This window comes from Bos grunniens, chromosome 1 (assembly GCF_055505025.1).
Source record: "Bos grunniens cultivar Pamir isolate PY7600 chromosome 1, Bosgru_T2T1.0, whole genome shotgun sequence".
Lineage (NCBI taxonomy): Eukaryota > Metazoa > Chordata > Mammalia > Artiodactyla > Bovidae > Bos > Bos grunniens.
In genome coordinates this window covers 15,156,024-15,180,225 of record NC_141165.1, presented here as the reverse complement: position 1 = coordinate 15,180,225, position 24,202 = coordinate 15,156,024, and the positions used below count along the sequence as shown (strand labels likewise).

Sequence of the window (24,202 nt, the reverse complement as noted above, 5' to 3'; positions counted from 1 at the left end):
TTCTAATTTGGATTCCTTCTATTTTTTCCTTGTCTAATTGCTGTGACTAGGACTTTAATAGTATGTTGAATAAAAGTGGTGAGCATTCTTGTTTTGCTCCTGATCTTAGAGGAAATGCTTTCAGCTTTGAGTGTAATGTTAAAGAGCTGAAGATTCTTTGATGTAAACAACTTTACCAGATTGTCCGGTCTGTTTAATATGCACACAAGTAAAACATACTCATTCTATAATTTATTATAAAACAGCAAATAAGGAGTAGATGCAGTAGCTGTAGAAGGAAAGATAATTCAAAATGCCCTTCTGTTCAGGAACTTTCTGATCATCAGAGAGCAGACAATTCCCTTCCTACTCCTCTAAGCTTTGTCCTGCAGATGAAGTTTTGTTTTCAGACCCACTCAAGTCAAGGCTTAATTGTCCATTGGGTTTCTTGTCAGGTAGAGGCACAGGTCACATTAGTATCGGTAATTTCAGAATCTCTATTTTCAGCAAATGCTCTACTGGCAACCTTATCAGGATTAGGGCATTTGTCATATGGCTCATACTCTGCTTTGCTCTGCCGTCCTTCAAGCAGTCCAATAACATTTACTTTACTTGGCTGTGTATTTCCACCAACTCTAATTCCAGCTTCTTCATTGGCATAATTTTCAGCCACGCCTCTTGTTTCCTCTTCACACAAAATTTCCCTTGTCTAGTTCTAAACTGTTAAGGTTGGTGACTTAAACAGAAGCAGAACAAGGCCCACTGCTGGCCATGGTGCACAATAAGCATTACCACCACAGGTCACCCAGGCTGTTCTCGGTTGGTACTGAGCTCTGTCCTTCTAGTGATACTTGTGAAGGTGTCAATAAGGGGTATTCATCTTGGGGAGGCTACTACCATGACAGTCAACCTCCAAGCCACTGGCAAGTAAAGCAACTCAAACAGATAATTACAACTTCAGGCATTTTGTCAAACAAAAGACTTTGGCTTTCACAGAAATTCTTCAGGCATTTTGTCAAACAAAAGACTTTGGAATTTCACAGAAATTCTTATCTCCTCCAACAGTGCTCTCCACTGAATCAAATGATGAAACTGCCCATCTCAGGGTTTTCATCTCTGCTTTTGACTCTGGAAAAATTTCAGAACTCTCTTTGATATTGGCAAGCCCATCTCCTTGTACTGGTTGGTACACAACTGCCTGAAAATCTCTTTTTTTTTTCTGCTAAACATTCACATTCTGAGCAGCCAGTCCTTAATACCAGGTGACCTTGGGGTCATTTCTCTAGCATGAAACCGATTTGCTCTGCACTTCTGTTTATGGGCTTAACCTCGTTAATACTAATGGGCATCACAATGTTCCCTGGGGACTCGTGTCCTCAGGCGTGAACTGCATTATCACCTCACATCCCCCAGTCCTCTTCCAGATCACATTCATTTTCTTTAGGTTGCCCTCTGGATCTTTGGTTCTGTGTTATTCTCTGCAAAATTACAATGCAGTTTTCTGAGTCACGGACTTTAACCGATTTATTTTAACTCGATTTCTTCAGTAAGGGCTCTGTACTCTCATTTTCAGAAATGCCCTTGAGGATTATTTGGGCAGCAGCCTGATCTGTTGTTTGGGGTATCTGATCTAGTTTGTCTCTGGCTCTCTTTTAATGCAGAAAAGGAGCACAGGAAATAGGCTAAATCAGGTGTCCCAATGTTAAGTTCTCTTTTGCAGTTTATACTGGGGGAAAAGTTGTCAGCGTTTTCACACTTGGAGGGGATAAACTTTAAACAGCCCCTGCACCCAGAGCCGTGATCGGCAGCCATGTTGGTGGCTGACTGGGGCCCGGGAACTCACTCACTTCCTGTTCGTTCTCAGAACATGACCACTACGGTGGTGAGGACCACGCTGAGGAACGACGTGTCCCCAGAGGGCATCATCCACCACATGAAGATTGAGAGCCCCATCCACTGCGCCTTCCAGAATGACCTCTTGACCTCATCCGGCTACACGCCCGAGTGGGGGTGAGTGCAGAGGTCTCTCCCCTACTCAAAGGGGCTCATACTGTTCCCAGCGCCTTCATCTGAGGGTTTCTTTAGGGTTTCAGTCACTTGAAGACCCTTCTGAGAGACTGAACGTACACACGGATACTGGCCAGGACTTGACTGCCAGTTTCCCTAGATTTGTCCCCTTTTCCAGTTTGAACCAACCAGAGATAGTCAGGTCTGCTCCCCCAGCCCATCACATAGGATGCCATCAGGCACACCTGAGCTCCCCTTTCCCCTGTGAAACTCATCCCTCCTCTGCCTGCCTTCAGGTCTCCACCAAGCTCTAGTCACCGGGGCTGGCCCCAGCTCCAGCCAGCTTGGGGGAAAAAATAGCCTTCCTCTGCTTGTTCTCACTGGATGGTCTTTTATTTCCGCCCTTCTTTGGAGTTGCATTCTGGGGAGGAATGGGAACAAGTGGGTCAAAGAAGCAGACCCCTGCAAACACTCTGTCTTGCAGGGTTTACACTATCATCGAGGACCTCCACGGCGCTGGAAGTTTCATCACTGAAATGCAGTTATTTATTGGAGACTCTCCGATTCCTCAGAATTACAGCGTGTCTGCCAGCGATGACGTCAAGATCGAAGTAGGGCTCTATAAGCAGAAAAGCAACCTGAAGGTGGTCCTGACCGAGTGCTGGGCCACGCCGTCCAGCGACGCCAGGGACCCGGTCATGTTTGGTTTCATTAACAACAGGTGAGGGCTCGGGGGCCACTGGGCACCTGCCCCCTGCTGTGCAGTCTGATTTTGCTGTTGTTGCTCAGCCATGTCTGACTCTCTGCAACCCCATGAACTGCAGCACACCAGGCTCCTCTGCCCTTCACTGTCTTCTGGAATTTGCTCAAATTCATGTCCATTGAGTCAGTGATGCCATCCAACCATCTCATCCTCTGTCGTCCCCTTCTCCTCCTGCCCTCAATCTTTCCTAGCATCAAAGTCTTTTCCAGTGAGTCCACTCTTCACATCAGGTGGCCAAAGTATTGCAACTTCAGCTTCAGCATCAGTCCTTTCAATGAATATTCAGGGTTGATTTCCTTTAGGGTTGACTGGTTTGATCTCCTTGCAGTCAAAAGGACTCCCAAGAGAATTCCCAGATACACGTGGATGCAGACATGGGTTTAGGCAGTGCCCTCAGGATACCGTCCTGTTGGGAACTGGAGACCTAGCCATCCTTGCCTACTTGGAGACTTGTGGGCATGCTCCAGCTGCACTCAGGTGCCGTGTAAGGAAATTCATCTGGCAACAAGGACAGGAGGGCCAGTTTAGAACTAATGAGTCACCTTCTCTCTTCCCAGCTGCCCCATCCCCAATACACACACGAACGTGATCGAGAATGGCGATTCCAACAAGGCCCGGTTTAAGCTGAAAATCTTTTCCTTCATCAACAACTCCATAGTCTATTTGCACTGCAAACTCCGCATCTGCATGGAATCCCCTGGAGCCACATGCAAAATAGTAAGTGTAACGCTATTCTAAACCTCTGGACTCACGCTCTATGCTATGAGGAGGGAGGCTCCAGGATCAGAAGCCTGGGGTTTGGGCAGCTCTGGGACCCGACTTCATGGAGGAGGTTCTGGGCCCCACAGAATTGGCTTTTAAAAGGCATGCAATGAGGTCTTGATGGTGGACAGTCTTGGGTGGAAGACCCATGTTGCTGGGTGATTCACTGGAGCCCTTCCTGGGGCCATACCCTTCCACTGGCTGTCACATCAGACCTTCCTTCTCATAGTGCTGTAGTGCCTCTCTTCAAGGTGATCGAACACATATTTAGGTGTAAAAATGTTTTAATTTGGAATTCTTTTTAGCAAGTTGACGGAACGCTACTGAATCCTAGCCATTACGCTGTTTAATCTTTTTTATTCTTTCCCGTTCAGCATTTATGCTGGGATTATGAATAACTTTACATTCTCATTTCCTCAGACCTTTGAAACTGAGATGTGCTTTGCATTCCTGGGTTGGAGAATTATTCTTTGTCTACAGACAAGTAGGTGCAGTGACTGTCACGTGTCGCCTGTGGCAGAGGATGGCACGGAGAGCTCTGCTGGTCTTTGAGTCAGCCACTGCCTGTTTCTCTTTCCTTTGGGGGAAACACTTTTTCCTGTGCTCCTCACTGAAGTTGGGTGGTTTTCCAGGGTGATCAGTGGCAGGGCATCGTCTGAATGCATAGGAGAAGCCCAGCGACTCTTGGTTTTTTTGTTACTTTTTCTCAAACAGAAGATCTTCTGGAACAACAGGAGGAAGGGAGCACGGACTCCCAGTGCTTGCCTGTGGAGGGACCCTGACCTGCATCGGCCCCTTAGAAGCACTAAGGGTGTTTTATTATTTATTTATTTGGCCGTGCTGGGTCTTGGTTGTGGCACACGGGATCTTTAGCTGTGGCGTGTGAACTCTTAGTTGGGGCATGTGGGATCTAGTTTCCTGAGCAGGGATCAAACCCGGGCACCCTGCACTGGGAGCATGGAATGGTCTTAGTTACTGGACCACCAGGGAGGTTCCAGCACCAAGGACGTTAATGGCCATGATAGCCTCGGTAAGGAGCTGCCAGTTCTCAAATTCTCTCTAATATGGGCTGCACATACTTCTTTCCAACTTCCTTTGGGATAGGTGTTGTATTGTCTTCCCAGGGCTGCTGTAGCAAAGTGTGTGCGTGCATGTGTGCGTGCGAAGTTGCTTCAGTGGTGTCCAACTCTTTGTGACTCTATGGACTCTAGCCCGCTAGGCTCCTCTGTCCATGGGATTTCCCAGGCAAGAATACTGGAGTGGGTTGCCATACCCTCCTCCAGGGGATCCTCCCAATCCAGGGATCAAATCCCCATCTTTTGCATCTGTTGCATTGGCAGGAGGGTTCTTTACCATTAACACCACCTGGGAAGCCCTGCTGTAACAAAGTAACACAGGCTTAAATAGCAGAAATCTCTCCTCGCACAGCTCTGGAAGCTGGAAGTCCAAGATGGAAGTGTCGACTAGGTTATTCCTCCTGGGGCTGTGGGGAGAATCTGTTGAGGTCCGGCTCTCTGCCTGGTCAGTGCCACCTTCTCCCTATGTCTTCACACATCTTCCCTCTGTGCACGCCTGTGTCTGTGTGCAAATGCCCCTGTTTACAAGGACACAATCACACTGGGTTAGGGTCCACCCTAACGGCCTCATCTTACCTGGATCCTCTGCAAAGACTTTAATTCCACCTAGCGTCACATCCACAGGTACTGGGGTTAGGACTGTAACATCTTTGGGGGCAGGGCACAGTGCACTCAGTCACAGGTATATAGCAAGTAGATTCTATGTCACTGAAACTTTTTGTAAGGCAAAGGCATTAAAAGGAGCAAGTGTCTGCAGCAGGCTGTGAAGAACACAAAGGTGACTCTGAGATGAAGCCAGAGCTAGTAACTGGAGACAGCTCAGGAGGCTACATCTCACTTCCTCAGACCCGCCTGCTGCCTGGTACTCCCCTCATTTAGCTGGGCATCCAGCCTGGTACAGTCCTTTGGTCCAGGTGATCTGGGCTCCCCAACATCCTTCCCCACTGATTGAACACATCCCTTGTGACTTGATGTTTCTAGCAGGAAAGAGCGTGTGCAAATCAGTGTACCATCCCTGAGAGTGGGTACCTTTCTCATAACCATTTTTCAACTAATGTGAACACTTTTTTCCTATGAAAACAACAGAACTGTGATGACTTTCGGTCACTGAGAAGCAGCGAGCCATCCGTGATGCACCAGATGTCCTGGGGACCCCTGATTCGGTCTGAAGGTGAGCAGGTGACTCGGATTAGACAACTAAACCTGGGCATTGATTCAGAAACTGCTAGCTGTCCCCAGATATCTGTTCTTCCCTCCTTCAATGGTAATAGAACCCTCAGTTTTTAGGGGACAGGTGGCTGCCAAGAAAAACTTTAGTTCCCAGCCAACTTCACAGCACGAGTGGCTGCATGAGTGAACTCTGGTTAATAAGATGCAAAGTGAAGTGAAGTGAAGTCAGTCAGTCGTGTCCGACTCTTTGCGATCCCATGGACTGTAGCCTACCAGTCTCCTCTGTCCATGGAATTCTCCAGGCAAGAATACTGGAGTGGGTTACCATTTTCTTCTCCAGGGGATCTTCCCGACCCAGGGATTGAACCCAGGTCTCCTGCATTGCAGGCAGATGCTTTACCATCTGAGCTACCAGGGAAGCCCCAATAAGATGCAAACGGGAGTGTCAAACGCCCTCCTTATAAACACATGTCACGCACCCAGCTGCCTGACACGCAGGGGAGGTGGCTGCAGCCAGCTACCACCTGGGGCCATAAGGACCATCCGGACAGGAGCTGGAAGGAACTGGTGCCCCAGGACACCCTGGAGCCAAGCTGCGGGGCCAGGCTTGAGCTCTGACCTCCCATTTTTATGCCAGAAAGAAAGAAACTGCCGTTTTCTTTGTACTGCTATTTTGGGGTTTTCTCTTTCTGACAGCTAAACCTAATCCTAGTTGATTTTCCCTTTTTATTCTGTTTCTTCCTAATCCGGATGGCCTTCTTTGTCTCTCTATTTTCTTGTTCAAGAACCTCTGGGTTCTGGAGGCAGGGTATAAACCAGGACAGGAGTCCTGACCAGAGCTTGGGAAGGAAGGCTTTCAGCCAATGATATTCAGCTGCTGGTTCTCATCCAGAACATTTCAGAAATTTAAAAGATCACAGGTCCCCAGCCAGGCCCAGGCCTGTCCACTCAGGGTCTCCCAATCTGGACTCCAGGCCCTGGCGTTCGCACTGGTCCTTGGGCAACCACTGGCCCGGGTCCTGGGACAGTGCTTTTCCTGGCCTCTTCATTGTCTTAAATTGCCGAGAGCTGGTTGATCTGGGGCTCTAATATGAAAGAGAACATATATGTGAATTATATTCACTAAGAATCATAAACTGAGTGGTTAAAATAACAGAAAATACTCTTGAAATCTGGAGACACATATCCAAGATCACATAGTGGGTGGGGCTGGCTCCTTCCAAAGTCTCCGAGGGCCTCCGTTCCAGGCCTGGCTCCCAGCCTCTGCCGGTCCTACTGGGTGACCTGGCTGTGGCCGCCTCCCTCCAGCCTCTGCCTCTGTCATCTCGTGGCTTCTCTTGAGCACCTCTGTCTTCTTATGGGGACACTGGTCATTGAATTAGGGGCCTCTCCCACTTCAGTATAACTTCTTAACTAATGACGTCCCCAAGGACCATATTTCTGAATAAGGTCGCATTCTGAGGCACTGGAGGTTCAGACCCAACACATATTTTTTGGAGGATTGTGCTTCAACATGTAACACTGTTTGCTGGCCTTTTAAAGGAAGAATCCACCCAGGCAATCCCTGAATCTGTGCTGCCAACAGATCATCTATCAGCATCATACTTTTTTGCACTTAATTTTTGGAAATCATCCATGGCCATTTACTTTTCCAGAGAACATAATTTCTCAGACACTACAGTTTTGTGTGTGTGTGTGTGTGTGTGTGTGTGTAAGGAGTTGAGAAAGTTTGAGGTTAATGTCCTATAGGCTTCTGAAATGAACCAGTGGGAAGGGTCTGGAACAATTGTGGAGGAGGCTCAGAAGTGAGAAGCCTGGGGGTCCCCAGATGGTGGCTGAGTTCAGCCTCTGGAAGGCCTGGGTTCTAGGTTCCCAGCTCCTGGGTTTTTGCACACCTCCATCACTATCCCTCACTGAGATGTGTCCCCGTCACAGGGGCAGTGACAGTCTTTGCAGAAGGAGTGGTCATGTACGTCACACCATGATGTCGCCACTGCCCTGTGCGTGGGTGCTTACGCTTCTGGGGGAGGACCCATGTCTTTTAAGTGTCTCATCCATCAGGGCTGACATGTGGATGTCATGTTTAAGGAGACATTCCCACTGATGGTGCAGGTCACGTTGCAACACAGGCTTGCTCTCTATTTGTAAGCATCTCTCCTGAAACAGTAACCATTCCTGGACCCTGATAACCAGTGGATAGTACTGGCCTGTGGACTCCATTCAGAGCAGCTCTGAGTCAGTAGTTGGTTAAGACCACTTGACTGTAGGGAACAGAAACCCAGCTGGAGAGGCAGCAACCAAACAGGTTCCCTTGTCTCTGGAGCTGGCAGTCTGGGGCTGCGGCTAGACTCCACGGGGCCAACCATGTAGGGCCTCTTCTGCTTTTCTGCTGCAGCATCCTCAAGGGAGACAGTCCCCCCCTTATGGTCACAAGCTGGCCCCTGACATGAGATACAGAAGGAGGGTGGAATCTCCATGGTACCATCCACTGGAGGCTGGATTTAAGGGCCAGCTGTGAATGAGTTGTTAGGAAGCTGGTGACCCAGAGTCTTGGGGCCTCAGGTTCCTTAGAAGGTTGCAGGTGCTCCAGCGATCATTCCCAGTATCCTCATCCGAGTGTGGCCCTCCCTTTGGAGGACGGGGTTGCCTGGTTTCCAGCTGACCCATCATGCAGGCTGTCTGAAGGGAGCCTCTTCTAAGCCATCGTTGATCACTTTGTTGCACATGCCTGAGCTGTGACTGGGGGCCCAGGGCAGCAGGCACTTCAGGCCACAGCCCCAGAAATGGGAAACGGGGTCTCAAGTGTCCCTTTTTGCCCAGGAAGGCTTTCATACCCAGACCTTTCTGATAAGCTCCTGTGGTAAGACTAAGATAAAATTTACCTAATATAAAGTTAACTTTAAAAATAAACTATTGGGTAGAATTTAGCATGCTCACAGTGTGGTACGACCATTACCTTTCTCTAGCTCCAAAACATATGCATCCCCCAAAGCAGTTGCAAGCCCACAGAGAGTGAACCCCAGCCCCACTCCCACCCCTGAAACCATGAGGTCGCTCTCTGACTCGTTTCCCTAAAAACAGGATCACAAGACTACTTGTGGTCCTCAGCAATCGTGCCTGTCACTCAGCGCAGTGGGTGTTTTCAAGGCTCATCTGTGTCCCACGTAACGTGTGGCAGAACCTCCTCCCTTTTATGGCTGAATGCCATTCCTCTGGGTGATGGATCACGTTTGTTCATTCAGCCTTTGATGTATTCGGGTCTGTTTCCCCTTTCTGCTGCTGTGAACCTGCATATATGAGTATTTATTTGCATCCCTGTTTTCAGCAGTTTTGGGTCCAGACTCCCATGCACTTTCTTGCCCCTGAGTCTGGGAAAGGCCGGCTCCCCGGTGCTTTGTTGCATGTGGGTACAGGCAACGAGTCCACTGAGCTCTCTGCCCCCCCGCACTGCCTGTGGCTCCCACGTGGCCTCCTCTTCTTGGCCAGTGACCATCCAGAGGATGAGCAGGAGGAGCTGTCCCCTCTGCTGTGCTCTCCTGGGCTTGAGGCACCTGCTCTGGCACCTCTGGGAGCCTGCGGGTTCACAGGCACACTGAGCAGCTGCCACGGGAGAGCCTGCTCCATCATGGGCTCCAACCTGAATCTTCCATCTAGGGGTGGTGCTGGGGCTCAGCCGGGACCCGGCCCCGCTGCTGTGGGTGGACCTCCCACCCGCACCGTCTCACCCCTGTAGGTGTTACCCAGTCCAAGCTCGCTCCGTTCGCTGCATGATAGGCCAATACATCTGAGAGACAAAGGGTTAAGATAAGCGACTTTATTCAGGCAGCCCACTGACCAAGAAGATGGCAGGCTTGTGCCTCAAAATAACCATCTTGTCAGGGGTCTGGGTGCCAGGTTCCTTTACAGAGTCAGAGAGAAAGAAGCAAGGAGGAACTAAAGTCAAAAGGCAGAACAGAGAGGGAGGGGCAGTGGGGAAGTAAAGCGAAAGGGTCTGCAGTCTTGCAGAACATCTCCACGGGAGTGGCCAGCCTTTGGAAGGGGTGTGCTAATCACTTCTGTTCAAAGGTGGGTCAGTTCAGTTGCTCAGTCATGCCCTACTCTTTGTTACCCCATGGACTGCAGCATGCCAGGCTTCCCTGTCCATTACCAACTCCTGGAGCTTGCTCAAACTCATGTCCATAGAGTCAGTGATGCATTCTAACCATTTCATCCTCTGTCATCCCCTTCTCCTTCTGCCTTCAATCTTTCCCAGCATCAGGGTCTTTTCCAATGGGTCAGTTCTTCAGATCAGGTGGCTAAAGCATTGGAGCTTCAGTTTCAACATCAGTCCTTCCAATGAATATTCGGGTCGATTTCCTTTAGGATTGACTGGTTTGATCTCCTTGCAGTCCAAGGGACTCTCAAGAGTCTTCTCCAACACCACAGTTCAAAAGCATCAATTCTTCGGCACTCAGGTTTCTTTATAGTCCAACTCTCACATCCATACATGACTACCAGAAAAACCATAGCCTTGACTAGACAGACCTTTGTGGGCAAAGCAACGCCTCTGCTTTTTAATATGCTGTCTAGGTTTGTCATAGCTTTTCTTCCAAGAAGCAAGTGTCTTTTAATTGCATGGCTGCAGTCACCAACTCCTGTGACTTTGGAGCCCCCCCCCCCCAAAAAATAAAGTCTCTCACTGTTTCCATTGATTCCCCATCTATTTGCTATGACGTGATGGGACCAGATGCCATGATCTTCATTTTGTGAATGTTGAGTTTTAAGCCAGCTTTTTCACTCCCCTCTTTCACTTTTATCAAGAGGCTCTTTGTTCTTTTTCACTTTCTGCCATAAGGGTGGTGTCATCTGCATATCTGAGGTTATTGATATTTCTCCTGGCAATCTTGACTCCATCTTGTGCTTCATCCAGCCTGGCATTTCGCATGATGTACTCTGCATGTGGGTAGGGTCCGATTATCTGTAAGCTGAGCAAAGGCACTCTCAGACATGCAGAGGGACAGAGTCCTCTGAGGCTGACCATTGTGTATGATTGTAATAATAGTCAAAAGCAATGAAAAGCAAGTTAAAGAAACAGTTCCAACATGGAGTCAGAACTGGCTTCTTCTGTGCAACACAGGGTCACCTCTGGCGGCAGGGCCGGGCCTGGGAGCCGGCTACCTGGTCCTCATCGTGGGGACCGCCTGCGCCTTGGTGGCCGGGGCCACTGCCCTCCTTGTCCGGCACTACCAGAGAATGACTGGAAAATACGACTTCAAAGCCCGGACCGACAACTTCAGCTACCGGGTGTTCCACGAGTAAGGAGCCCGGCTGCCCCACAGGTGGGTGCCAAGCGAGACCCTCTGACGTGCGAGTCCCGCCTTCACCACTGATGGCGACCACACAGCGTATCCAGGGGTTTTGGCTGTGGGTAGATTTGTGGGTATTATTGTCTCATACCTGCAACACTGTGTGATTTTTAATAAGAAATATATATTTGGTCTTTATCCACTGTTCCTGGTACATGTGTGTGTGCTCAGTCGCTGTCATGTCTGACTCTTTTGTGACCCCATGGACTGTAGCCCCCCAGGCTCCTCTGTCCATGGGATTCTCCAGGCAAAAATACTTGAGTGGGTTTCCATGCCCTCCCCCAGGGGATCTTCCTGACCCAGGGATCAAACCCACATCTCTTATGTCTTATGCGTTGGCAAGCAGGTTCTTTACCACTAGTGCCAGCTGGGAAGCCCAACTTCAGCTCAACTTTCCTCTAACATTAAAGACAACAGCTGCCTTGGCCAGGTACCTTCTCATCTGATTTGGGACCCTTGAGGCGTGGTCATGAAGACCCTTACATTTACTGACCCTGCTCCATACTGTCCTCGTTGGGGGTACTGTCACGTGGACACGCTCTGCAGTGGCTAGCCCATGTCCCCTTCTTCCATCCCATTTAGCCTGTCATTCTCTCGAGATAACAGACCTTCAGCACAATTCAGTTTTACAGTGTGGTAGACCTGGGATTCATTCTTTAAATGAAGACAGTGGGCTCAGAGAGCTCAATCACCTGGGTCGGTCACACAGCAGAGCCTGGGTTACTTCTCCATGAGGTAGCGTCTCTTTCTGATTGACTTCGTTGTGACCAGAGAAATTATCCCCTGCTCCAGGAGCTGGTCCTGGAGACACTGGGAATGTAATGTCCTCATCTGATCTCACCTGGTCTCAGCCCCCACTAACCTGAGAGCCCTTGTGACTCCAGGCCCTGGAGCCCTAACATCCCATGGGAAGGACTGGGCCCGGGCCCATCACCACCCCACATAGAATCACAAGGAAATTTCATTTTCTTACTTCAGATATAAAATAAGAATGACAAAGGAGGCCAATACTTCTCCTGGGGAATTTCCAAAGAAATCTGGTGAGTTGACCAGGGAGGCTGGCCCCTCCTCAAAATTAAAACACGGAGGGAAAATTGGCCTCTGGTCTTTTCTTAAGCTCCTGGGACTTCTGTCTTCCCAAGTATATAAGGAAGAAACCTATAACTAGTTCTCAAGTTCTTGCAAAAATCTACTCTTTGGAAAACATCAAAGAAACATCCCCGAGGTTGACGCTTGGCACAGCCCCACTGGGCGACGAGCCCTGTGTCCGGGTGGGTGGTCTACAAATAATGCAAAGGCACAGAGTCCCCCGGGTGTGGCCGCCTGGCTCAAGTGTGTGCACCGTCAACTGCCTGCTTACCAGAGGGGGGGCCCTCAGCCGAGCCCAGGTTCCCATACCTCCTGGAGTCTCTGCCCTTTTATTGGGCCCAGCCTGGCCCCATTCAGCAAGCACAGATGTCGTGTCCTCAGCACTGGCAGTAACTCTCTGCTCCTCACCCTCCCAGGGTTTCCAGCATAAACCTTGCCTTTCCTGGCACAGACTGACCCAGATGATCTTCCCTACACAGGTAGCTGTGATCAAGTTCCAGTCATCACTCAAGCCTTGATGGGAGCCTGTTTTGTCCTACATCCAGGCTTCGATGAGCCCCAGAATGGAGAGAACACACAGACTATGCCTACCCCCAGGAGGCCCGTCCTCCATGTGGGTCCCAGACAAGCAGCAGCAGCAGGAGGGCGAGAGGAGCTGGTGGAGAAGCATGCAGGAGCCTGGACGCCGGGAGCCCCAGACACAGGGATTTTCAAACCAAGCTCCAATACAGCTCTGCCATCACCCAATCACCGCCACCACCCAGAGCTCCCAGCCCTGTTACCACCGCAAGTGTTCCAAGCCCCTGTCTTGGCTTTGCTCACTATTGACATCTATCACTTACCACCCACCCACCCATCCTTGTGCCCCTCTGTTAAATACACAATATTTCACTTTCTCAAAGATATTTGACATTACACTTGAAATCCTATTTTTAAAAATAGGTCAGTCATAAAAAAGTACTGCTAATGTGATTTTTAGTAGACACATATACCCTTTGACTTTAGTCCTGCATTATTATCAAGATATTGTTTCTATGTACACAGCAGTGACTCAGAAAGCACTCTATTAATATGAAAATCTTTATAGCAAGTAGGAAAATACTATATATATATATATATATATATATATATCCCTATTTTATATTTTTCCAAGCATTTTCACAGCTACTAAAATAAATAAGTTACCTGGGGGTGAGGCACTATTTACCCATTGCATAATGGGTAACCATAAAATGAATGGGTGAGTTCTTTACATAAGTTTACAAAATGAGCTCATGAGGAAATAGGTCTAGAAACTACGTTTTAGTTTAGAGTTTTCTTCATTGCACCATGCTAAGAGATAATGCTTCTTACTTTACTTGAAGTACATGGACTTGTATTTGATACCTAACACCTAAGAGTATAGTGTTTTTCCTTGATGAACTTGGAGTTAGAACATGGTCTTAGTTTTTAATTCATAGTTAATTTTATTGAATGTTTTTAATTCATAGGATTAATTTTATTGAGTGTAATTAACATGGGACATTAGGGAGATGTATTTTGATTTATTGAAAATCCCAGAGTCACGATAGAATTACAATATGCAGTACCATGGATAATGATTCTGAGCGAATGGAATAAATTGCTACGACACTGAAAGAGGCCCGTGCTGACTGCTCTGTCTGGTTCCATCCACCTCACAAACTCACTCAGCATCTGCACATGCTGTGTGTCAAGGACACCAGGAGCCCGTCTTGGCTCTTCCTGAGCTGTGTCCACTTGTTCTGACATCAGCTCAGGACCTCTCACTGACCTTTCTTGAGGAAGAGACAGTTAGTGTTCAAGCTTGAGACCTGTGACTGTGTGGCTGTTTGGATCTTAGGTAAAGTGGTGGATGTGGACTTTAGAACTCCATCTTTAAAACTTCATCCACAGTGTTCGTGTAATCTCAGTTACCACTGTGTCCATTCACTAGTGTTTTCTGTAATAATGAAACTTTGGTCACCCCCTCTTTTTCCTTCCACTGCCCTAGTCCCCTCTTTGACAAGTATTTCCTGAGTGTCTACTATGCACCAGGGCCTGAGCTCAGAGCGGGAGATCATGAGAGGCAGCTTGGTTCTGCCCTCAAAGGGCACATGGTCTTGTGGGGGAGAGACACTCAAATCGACTGATGATGGGAGTCATGACAAGTACTGAGAGGGGCAAGAACGTGTGTGTCGTGAGGTGCCCTGACCTGGTCCACCCATCCACTCACCCACCCGTCCACCGTTCTCCTCTCTGCCCATCCACCCAACCACTCTTCATCCATCCCTCACCCCCTCCCTCCAGCCTTCCTTCCTCCCATTCATCCATCCATCCAACCAGCAAAGATTGCTGAGTTCCCGTTCTTATGCTGACATTGTGTGCGTGCACACTAAGTCGCTTTAGTCGTGTCTGACTCTGCGACCCCCATGGACAGTAACCCGCCAAACTCCTCCATCCGTGGTATTCTCCAGGCAAGAATACTGGAGTGGGTTGCCATGCCCTCCTCCAGGGGACCTTCCTGACCCAGATATCGAAACTGTGTCTCTTATGCCTCCTACGTTTACCACTAGCGCTACTGGGAAGCCGTATACTGACATTCGGAAGACAGAGTGAAGTAGAGTCCATGTCCCCAGAAATTCAACATCCAGCTAAAGAAAAGCCCCTATGAATCTTATGTGCAGTAAAGTCAGGGAAGCCAAGGAGAGAGGGAGGGAGCCAGAATTATGCATGTGTGTGCCCGTGTGCTCACATTACTCTCCAAGAGAGTCTGGGGTGCTGCTGGGTAAAGTTAGGCTCAGGCTGTATGTTGCTTGTGGTTTAATCCCTCTGATTGAAGACTCTGCTGGCATGGCTCAGGAACTGAATTCAAAGCATTGTGAAACAGAAGGAGGAAGGGCAGGATCCAGGGCGGCCCTGGACGTCTGTAGAGATTGTTCACTGCTTTTCAATGCAGAGGTCACCCCCAGAGTTGTGCAAGGCACACTCTGTGAGGCCAGACTTGGGAACCTCGGAGACCCTCCAAAAGACCCCTCCCGGGACAGAGTGGGCTGTCCTGCCTATCCAGGGTGGGGATTGCATGAGTGTGGTGCACACACCTGTGAAAGTGAAAGTTGCTCAGTTGTGTCCGACTCTTTCGACCCCATGTGCTATACAGTCCATGCAATTCTCCAGGCTAGAATACTGGAGTGGGTAGCCTTTCCCTTCTCCAGGGGATCTTCCCAAATCAGGGATCGAACCCAGGTCTCCTGCATTGCAGGCGGATTCTTTACCAGCTGAGCCACAAGAGAAGCCTGTGCACACACCTTGTAGATATTAATTATACACCTTCTCACTTTAAAATGGAGAAAGTAGGGGAAATGGAGTCTTTATGCAACTTTCCCAAACAGCTAGTAAGTGGAGACACTGGAACTGAAACCAGGCCTGCCTGCTTGGAAAGCCTGCTTGGAGTCTGATGAAAACCAGGGATCTGATGGAGGCGGAGACTCACCGCATCCGCCTGGTACCCTCCGGCCCAAGCTGCGCTACCCCTAAACCACCACGAGATGGCGGCGCAGACCAGGGAGGGAGACCCGTTTTTTCTGCAGCCACCACTGCCCTGCTTCTCTGGTTTGAACGCTTTCGCCCTGTTGTGAGCTTCTCGGCTGCGAAGGAATGAAATCTGAAATCATTCCATAGAGCTTCGGGGTCTCAGGGGCACGTGTCTGCTGGGGTGGGACTCAGACAACCGCGCTGATGGTGAGGAAAAAAGTAATCAATAGTCAATCTAAGAATGAAATGAAAATTTTTATTCTAGCCAACCTGAGGATTATGACCAGGAGATGTCTTGCAGTAGCTCCCGGGAATGTTCCAAAGAGGTAGAGGGGAGGGGCGTAGGTAGTATACGTGTGGTTTGGGGGAGAGGGTGTGCAGTCAAGCATACACCTTAGTGGAAGGCTGCTGCTGTCACAGGAAACAGCATCTCGGTTAACGGTTTGGGTGCTTTCTTGAGGATGGAAAGATGCAAGAATCCAGGATCATACAAAATTTCTCCTGAAAATCTCTATCTGAGGGCCGGTCTTCCCCAAGCACAGAGGGCCTCATCCTGATCTTCACCTTGTCGGTCAGCGACTGCAGAGCTTGCTGACTTGATTCTTGTGGAACTGGAGGGAGGGCAACGTTCCTATTTTACAGTCCCTTCCCTTTTGATCTTAATTTCAACCAACGTTTGCAGGCATTTCATGACCAGTTTGTTCCAAGGCTCTAAGAGTGCTCTTTCCTGGGTCAAGTGCAGGCTGACAGGCTGCTCCGTGCACTTGTTCTTGGACAAGGCCCTGATGACAGGGGCCCAAAGCTTCTGGCCCGCCTGTCCTACTGGTCTGGCCCAGGAAATGGGTCCCTCCTGTTGCTTCTTTCTGCAACTAATTACACGATTACAATCATTTTTCTTATGGGACTACATATTTGGTCAATCATTTCAGGTCACCTCGTTGCTACTGGGACTTCCCTTATGGCTCAGTGGTAAAGAATCCACGTGCAATGCAAGAGATGCAGCAGATGTGGGTTCCATCCCTGGGCTGGGAAGATCCCCTGGAGGAGAAGATGGCAACCCACTCCAGTATTCTTGCCTGAGAAATCCCATGGACAGAGGAGCCTGTGGGCTACAGTCCATGAGGTTGTGAATAATTGGACATGACTGAGCACATACATTCACAAAGTAAGTATTGCAGCTAAGAACTTCCGTGAAATGCAGCCCAGTACTCAGCAGGTCATCTGAGCAGTCTGTTCCAATGGCTACCTTTAAGGGAAATGATATATTGGCATTTTACATCAAGTTCACTGAAGACGTCTGCATGCACATGCTGAGTGGAGGGTCATTGTGACCCCTTACAGGACTGAGAAAGGGAAGCTGTCTTCTAAGGAGTTATGGGGTTGGTGTCAGGAGAAGAAAAATTGATGTTTAGGGTTGAACAGGAATTTCTGCTCTGGGGAGGTCTGGTTAAAACACAATGTACACTGGAGGAAGGGGAGGGGGGGAGAAAGCGGGCCCAACAGCAGAAAAAAAGGCTTATATTCAGTTCCCTTGTTTTATCTTAAGATGTGAGTTTTTACTTCATCCCTGGTCTTTCAGGGTGGGCAGACCCAGTGCCTTCATAGCAGGGGACTTAGAGGCGCCGGCCTGGGCGGCTGTGGGGCTGGCTCTGCGTGGACTCTGCCTTCCTGCCTGGACTTCCCGAGGGAGGGGCGCCTTCCTTCTCACCCCTCTTTGTTTCTGGGAGGAAAAGGGCAGCCACGGCAGGAAACGGTGTCTCTGTGCGGTAAAACCCAGGGTAAACGTCCCTGGACCAGCACTGGGGTGTCGGGGCCACAGCGGGACTGCCGGCAGCGGGAGTTCCGGCTGGCATGGGGAGATGAGTCCTAGAACCGGGCAGGCGTGGGCTAAGCTTCACCAGCCTCATGTGGGCACAGGCCCCTGGGGCGCATCTTGAATACTCTCTGCGGTTGTCCTGAGTCTTGGGCACGTCTCTTTCCAGGGACACAGAATGAGGTCAAGGTGGCAATGTGGCCAGGCCTGGGATGGAGACCCAGTCCACCATCCGCTCAAGCGGCTGAGGGGTCCCGTCTGTGTCCAGGGTCCCCGGTAGCCCGGTCACCACGGGGACCCCTGGTGGAGGAGGAGAGTAGCTCAGGGAGGGAATGGCTGTGGAGCCTGGGCTGAACATGAACGGGGCACCTCAGTGCTCGCATCGTCCAGGAGGTTGCGTCACGGTGGAGCCCGGCGAGGCCTCCGGCTTCCGCTGTGGCCCTGTGCTCCGGAGACACTTCCACCCCTGGACCAGGCTTCGCGCTCCCTCGGGGAGGGGGCGGGCTGGCCCAGCCTCAGGAGCGCGTGGGCCTTCCTGGGAGCTGGTCGACTTCTGTCCCGAGGACTGGCCTCTATCAGGTTTAGCTCCCCCTTTCGCCAAGATGGAACCACGGCCATCGTTTGCTGCTGTCCCCACCCCAGCAACCCACACAGCACTCCAATCTAGTTTCTAACCTGAGCTGCCCTCTCCAGAGGCCTGGTCCCCATGACAGAGGTCCGGCTCACCAGACGTTCCGTCTCTTTCCCAGCAAACCTCCTGTAACTCTTGAGTTTCACCAGGTCTGGCCACGTGCTGCCTTAGGGGTGAACAGACCGGACCCCGAATGCCCCAGTAGCCCCTGGACGCCTTGGTCATGGACAGAAGTGCCACCACTAAGCTGATCCCGGAGCCCTGCCTGGAGCAGCTGGGGACTCCATGTGGGCAGCCCAGTGCCCGGGTGACCTGCTTTTCAGGTCAGGGAAGATCTGTCACCCGCTTCCCACCCCATGCCCAGAAGGGGGCAGGTGCTGGGTGGGCAACTGCCCCCATGCCTGCTGGGTCGCCTCCACCGGGCCCCTCCCTTACCTGCGGGCCTGCAGCCAGGCCCACCCCTGTGGGTGGGGAGGGATGGGACGCAGCACAGGATCCAGGTTGCTGCCCTGGCTTGTTCATCACCCTGGGGCTTCCGGCCTCCAGTCCTCGGACCGTCTGGTCCCACTCCTGCCAGCTGCTGACCAAGGTCTGGGGCTCTGATGCCCTGGGAGGCTGCTAGGTGCAGAAAACACCTTCATGGGGACTGAAAATTTTAAATGTCATTTATGAGGTTGATTTTTAAAAGACAATTCATTTTCCTTAATTAAATTCAACTTGTGAATCTTTTAAATTTATTTTGCATGCATCTGGGGACTTCTACCAATCACTTTGAAGGGGACCTTGGAGTTTGGTGAGAAGTGATAGAAACTTTCATGACCAATCCTGTTAATTAAATTGGGCATTTAAAACTGTATTTACAAATTTTATTTCTTTGATTTTCCTTCTAAGGAGCTTCAACTGTATGACCCCTGTGCTTTAAAAATCTCCAGTGAGGCTGCTAAGAACAGACCAAGCCTAGAAGCTTGGTCTCAGGGTCTGAGGCACATACGGATTCTCTTTACATATCTAATCCATTTCTCTCATGCCTTTCAACTTGAATGTACAAGCCTACAAGGAGCAGGGCATTTTAAACTAGAATCAGCTCTTCTATTCATTGTTGTTCAGATGCTCAGTTGTGACTGACTCTGCAAGCCCATGGACTGCAGCACACCAGGCTTCCTATCCTTCACCATCTCTGGGAGTTTGCTCAAACTCATGTCCATTGAGTTGGTGATGCCATCCAACCATCTCATCCTCTGTCATCCCCATCACTTGCCCTCAGTCTTTCCCAGCATCAAGTTTTTTTCCTAATTAGCTGGCTCTTCACATCAGGTGGCCAGAGTATTGAAGCTTCAGCATCAGTCCTTCCAATGAATATTCAGGGTTGATTTCCTTTAGGATTGACTGGTTTGATCTCCTTGCAGTCCAAGGGACTCTCAAGAGTCTTCTCCAACACCACAGTTCAAAAGTATCAATTCTTTGACGCTCAGCCTTTCTTATGGTCCAACTGTCCATACATGACTACTGGAAAAACCATAGCTTTGACTATACAAATCTTTGTCAGCAAAATATCTCTCTGCTTTTTAATACACTGTCTAGGTTTGACATAGCTTTTCTTTCAAGGAGCAAGCGTCTTTTAATTTCATGGCTGTAGTCACTGTCTGTAGTGATTTTGGAGCCCAAGGAAATAAAGTCTCTCACTGTTTCCATTTCTTCCCCACCTATTTGCCATGAAGTGATGGGACTGGATGCCATGATCTTAGTTTTTTGAACGTTGACCTTTAAGCCAGTTTTTAGCTATTCTATGGGATAAACTAGAAAAAAAAAATCTATGCTGTGGGAGCCTCTAATATGCCTCATTCTCTTAAATTCTGCAGAGTTTAAAGCAAATACAGACTCTTCCTGAACGTAACAGGAAAGAATTAACACAATGGGTTTGCTTTATTTTATCACCTGCCCGTTGTTCTAAACATCCCTGGAGTTAAAAGAGGCTTCTCCACTTCAGAAACCATCTCACCACTCCAAGCAAGTTATCCTGTCACAGTGGGAGAGGGTTGGGTCTGGACTTGAGACCAGGGACTGTGACATTCCAGATGCTTCTATCAGGCCACTGAGGAGACCTCTGCTGAGAGTCGTCACCCTGAAGCCTGCTGAAGTGTCTCCCAGGTGTCTGTCTCCCAGGCTAAGCCCATGGGTTCCCCCAGATCATTTCCCATCCGCCCCTCTGACTAGTCTTCAGTCATCTCCCAGTGGTTCCATCAGTGACCAGATTCAACTCTCTGTGGCTGAGTAACCTGGTAGGGGGGTGACTGCAGCCCTGATCAGAGTTCAGGGCTGGACTCTGCCTCTGACTTGAGCGTGGGCACTCTTTCCAGGGCTCACACTGACAGAACCTCAGGTTTCACATAGATTTTACAGTTTCATCCACCCTTTGAGGCAGGAACCCAGCTCCACATTCTTCAGGTGGGGAAACTGAGCCCAGAGGGAGGAAGGAACTTGCCTGAGGCCCAGGGTGGTGGTGGGGCCAGGCTTCCGAGTGGCCGACCACCATGCGTGGCTTCAGTGTAGGAGCCCCAGCTTGGGAGCAAGACCCCGGTTGTAATCAGGATGGGCACCGCGCTGTTCTGACTGTCCTAGAACACGTGAAGAGAGGCCCAGTGCCTTCTCCCGGGCTTCGTGCTGCAGATGAGGGCTGGGCCGCATCAGCTGGATCTCAAGTCTTAGAAGCACCAAAGGAGGTGATGTCATTTTCCTCCCCTTCATAACTGCCCACCCCTCCTCCTGTCATGAGAATGTGAGAAGGCCCCATAAAGGGCAGGAATCATCTTGATCTTATTTTGATTTAGGCTCCAGTCAGGGATGGGCTTCCCTGGTAGCTCAGCTAGTAAAGAATCCACCTGCAATGCAGGAGACCCCAGTTTGATTCCTGGGTTGGGAAGATCTCCTGGAGAAGGGATAGGCTACCCACTCTAGTATTCTTGGACTTCCCTGGTGGCTCAGTCTGCAGTAAAGAAATCTGTCTGCAATGCAGGAGACCTGGGTTCGATCCCTGGGTTGGGAAAATTCCCTGGAAGAGGGCATGGCAATCAGCTCCAGTATTCTTGCCTGGGCAATCCCATGGACAGAGGAGCCTGGCAGTCTACAGCCCATAGGGTCGCAAAGAGTTGGACACAACTGAGTGACTAAGCACAGCGCAACCAGTCAGGGACATTGTTGTGGAGAAGGGTGTGCGGGGGTTCCCAAGACCACCTTTCGGTTTGATGACCCTCTAGAAAGACTCAGGCACAGACGTTACAGTTTATCACCCTGTGGACTGCAGCTGGCCTGGCTCCTGTCTTGTGGATGATGCTAAGCTCTGACAATGGCATGTGATGACCCATGGGGGTCACTGCCAACCAGGGCACCTCACAGGCCTCTGTGTCCAGAGTTTTTCTGGTTAGTTGTATAGGCATGAAGCACCGACACTGGTGTTGTGAACTACTCAGACCCCAGCCCCTTCCCCCGCCAGGCCAGACTGAGGTGCTCAGCCCACAGCTCCCTCATCACTCACAGCATTAGCAGGAATACCAAGCAGGACCTGGGTCCCTGGGTGCACACACAGCCTCATCAGGTGGACATTCCTCAGTTTAGTTCAGTTCCATCGCTCAGTCACATCCAACTCTTTGCAACCCCATGGACTGCAGCATGCCCGGCTTCCCTGTCCGTCACCAATTCCCTGAGCTTGCTCAAACTCATGTCCATTGAGTCGATGATGCCATCCAACCATCTCATCCTCTGTCATCCCCTTCTCCTTCTGCCTTCAGTCTTTCCATCATCAGGGTCTTTTCCAAGGAGTCAGTTCACATCAGGTGGCCGAAGTATTGGAGCTTCAACGTCAGCATCAGTCCCTTCCAATGAATATTCAGGGTTGATTTCCTTTAGGATTGACTGGTTGGATCTCCTTGCAGTCCAAGGGACTCTCAAGAGTCTTCTCCAACACCACAGTTCAAAAGCATCAATTCTTTGGCACTCAGCTTTCTTTGTGGTCCAACTCTCAAATCCATACTTAACTTCTGGGAAAACCATAGCTTTGACTGTGGACATTCCTAGGACCCAGCTAGAACTGAAAAGTGCACGGTTCAACACCCTAGCCCCACTGAGCCTCTCCTGCATAGGGGCGGGTGGGGGTGGTGCAGAAGGGGCCGGGCGTCTGAAGTCATCGAGGGCCCCTCTGAGAGCCGAATCTGGCTAAAGAGATGCTCAGGCTGCCAGGAGACTGGCCCTTTTCTGCCCCAGCTCTGATTTCCTTACAGAGCAGAGAAGTCACCCCATGACCCAGGCAGAGCTGGGCTAAGGGGGTGGGGGCAGCCTCAGCTCAAAGCCCCAGACCTGGCCATGTGTAACAGCCAGCACTGGGGGGATGGGGTCATAAGAGTACGCAGGGGAAGACATTCCCTCCATCATTTTGGGCAGCATTGGATTTTACGCATCTCTCCAAGTGTTTATAAATATGTTTTAGAATGTTGCTGAATTTGCCATCATCTCAGTGAAATAAACATGCTGGTAATCATGGGGACTTGGGTGTTTCAGTCCAGGGCAGAAACCACAGCAGGCAGACTCAAGGTTTAATGGTTATCCTGGGGTTTGATTCCAGGTGGAATCAATCAGATTGAAGATCTTCACAGTGTTTTTCATCCTCCTGCAGAGCGTCTGTCCAGTTTCACAACCTTTGAAGCCCCAGGCCGGTCCCCTGAGGCCACAGGCAGGAGTTCCCCAGGCACAAGTTCTGTCCACCTGGGGCGAGTCCTGCACACGGCACATCCAGGCTTCCTTCCCGGTGGCCCAATGCTGTTGGTTCTTTTTCACAAAGTTGTTGCCAGGAAGCCCAGGTATTGCAAAGTTGACCAGCTAACTCCAGCCTTCTCTCTGTGGATTTTGTGATTAAAGAAAAAAGAGAGAGAGAATGAAAAACAACAATAAAACCCCAAGGGACTAAGACAGAGAGAAAAAAATATATAATTAGCATGCAGAATTTTCAGTGGAAAATTACCCCCAAATCGTCGACAACTTCCCCACAAATTATGGAGACTTTTATCTGGTACAAGTTACAACTAGCTTATCACATCCACGCCAGGTAAGGTGAGAGGAGAGCCCTGCAGGGTGACTGAGTTTGGGCACCACGTCTATGCTAAGGTGTGATGTGGAGGTCTCTCCACCCTGTAACAGGAGACGGAGGCACCATGGGGCAGAGAAGGCAGGGGGGAGCATGACAGAGGGCCAGCAGGAAGCACACCCCCCAGGAAGCAAGGACTGTGATACTGGGAGGAGAGAGGGGCCTGGGCACGGTCAGCATCTGGTCTGAGTGTTCAGGTCTGGGCATGCATGCATTCTTGGCATGAGCTAAGCTGGGGTTGGCAGCCTTAGAAGAAATGTTTTGTGAAAACGATCTCAGGATATTTGGAAAATGCAGACAGGACCCCACATCTCCTTCCTGTGGCCTTGCCCTCCCCTTCCAGTGCAGTCCAGAAAGTTCTATGACCTCAAATGTGCTGTGGCCACGGTGGCCAAGCTGAGGGAGGGCCAGCCTGCCAGGTGCTCGCCATCAGCGACCCTTGGTGGTCCTTGGGGCCAGTGGGGCACTGGCAGCCCCTCCCACTGTGAAGCCCTCGTACAGGCACCAGGGGGAGTGTGAACTTGAACCAGAGCGCGTGGCAGGAAGCCTGGCTGTGCTGGAGGTGGGCCAGCGGGCACGTGGCAGGAAGCCTTTCCTGAGAGTGGGTCTGGGGGGGGTGGCATGCTGGTGGCACCTATGCGGGGCCCCTTGGGGAAGAGTCCAACAGCACAGGGAGACGAGGAGCAGGGTGGGAGGAGGGGGCTGGGAGGACAGGCAGAAGGGGAGCCTGGCGTCCCGCAGCTCATCCCCAGCTCCCCACTTTGCTCTCAGTGTGCCCTGCTGCAGCAGCTCAATTCTGTGGATTTTTCTAGGCTCTGAAGCCTGTATTTTTTTAAATTGAAGTATAGTTGATTTACAGTGTTGTGCCAATCTCTGCTGCATAGCAGAGTGACTCAGTTTTA

At 50.2% G+C, this 24,202-nt stretch overlaps 1 protein-coding gene and 1 pseudogene across 1 annotated transcript in view; one reads left to right on the top strand and one right to left on the bottom strand.

Moving 5' to 3' along the window:
* UMODL1 (uromodulin like 1) overlaps positions 1-11,194 on the top strand; it is a 75,532-nt gene extending 64,338 nt beyond the window's left edge. Inside the window, exons 18-22 of the mRNA XM_086315713.1 lie at positions 1,844-1,989; positions 2,471-2,707; positions 3,307-3,466; positions 5,674-5,758; positions 10,874-11,194. Coding sequence (XP_086171839.1) covers positions 1,844-1,989; positions 2,471-2,707; positions 3,307-3,466; positions 5,674-5,758; positions 10,874-11,055 — 810 coding nt within the window. The 3' untranslated portion in view covers positions 11,056-11,194. The remainder of the gene's footprint in view (positions 1-1,843; positions 1,990-2,470; positions 2,708-3,306; positions 3,467-5,673; positions 5,759-10,873) is intronic.
* LOC147379040 (ubiquitin carboxyl-terminal hydrolase 1 pseudogene) lies at positions 225-1,791 on the bottom strand (annotated as a pseudogene).
* Positions 11,195-24,202: the final 13,008 nt, after the last annotated feature.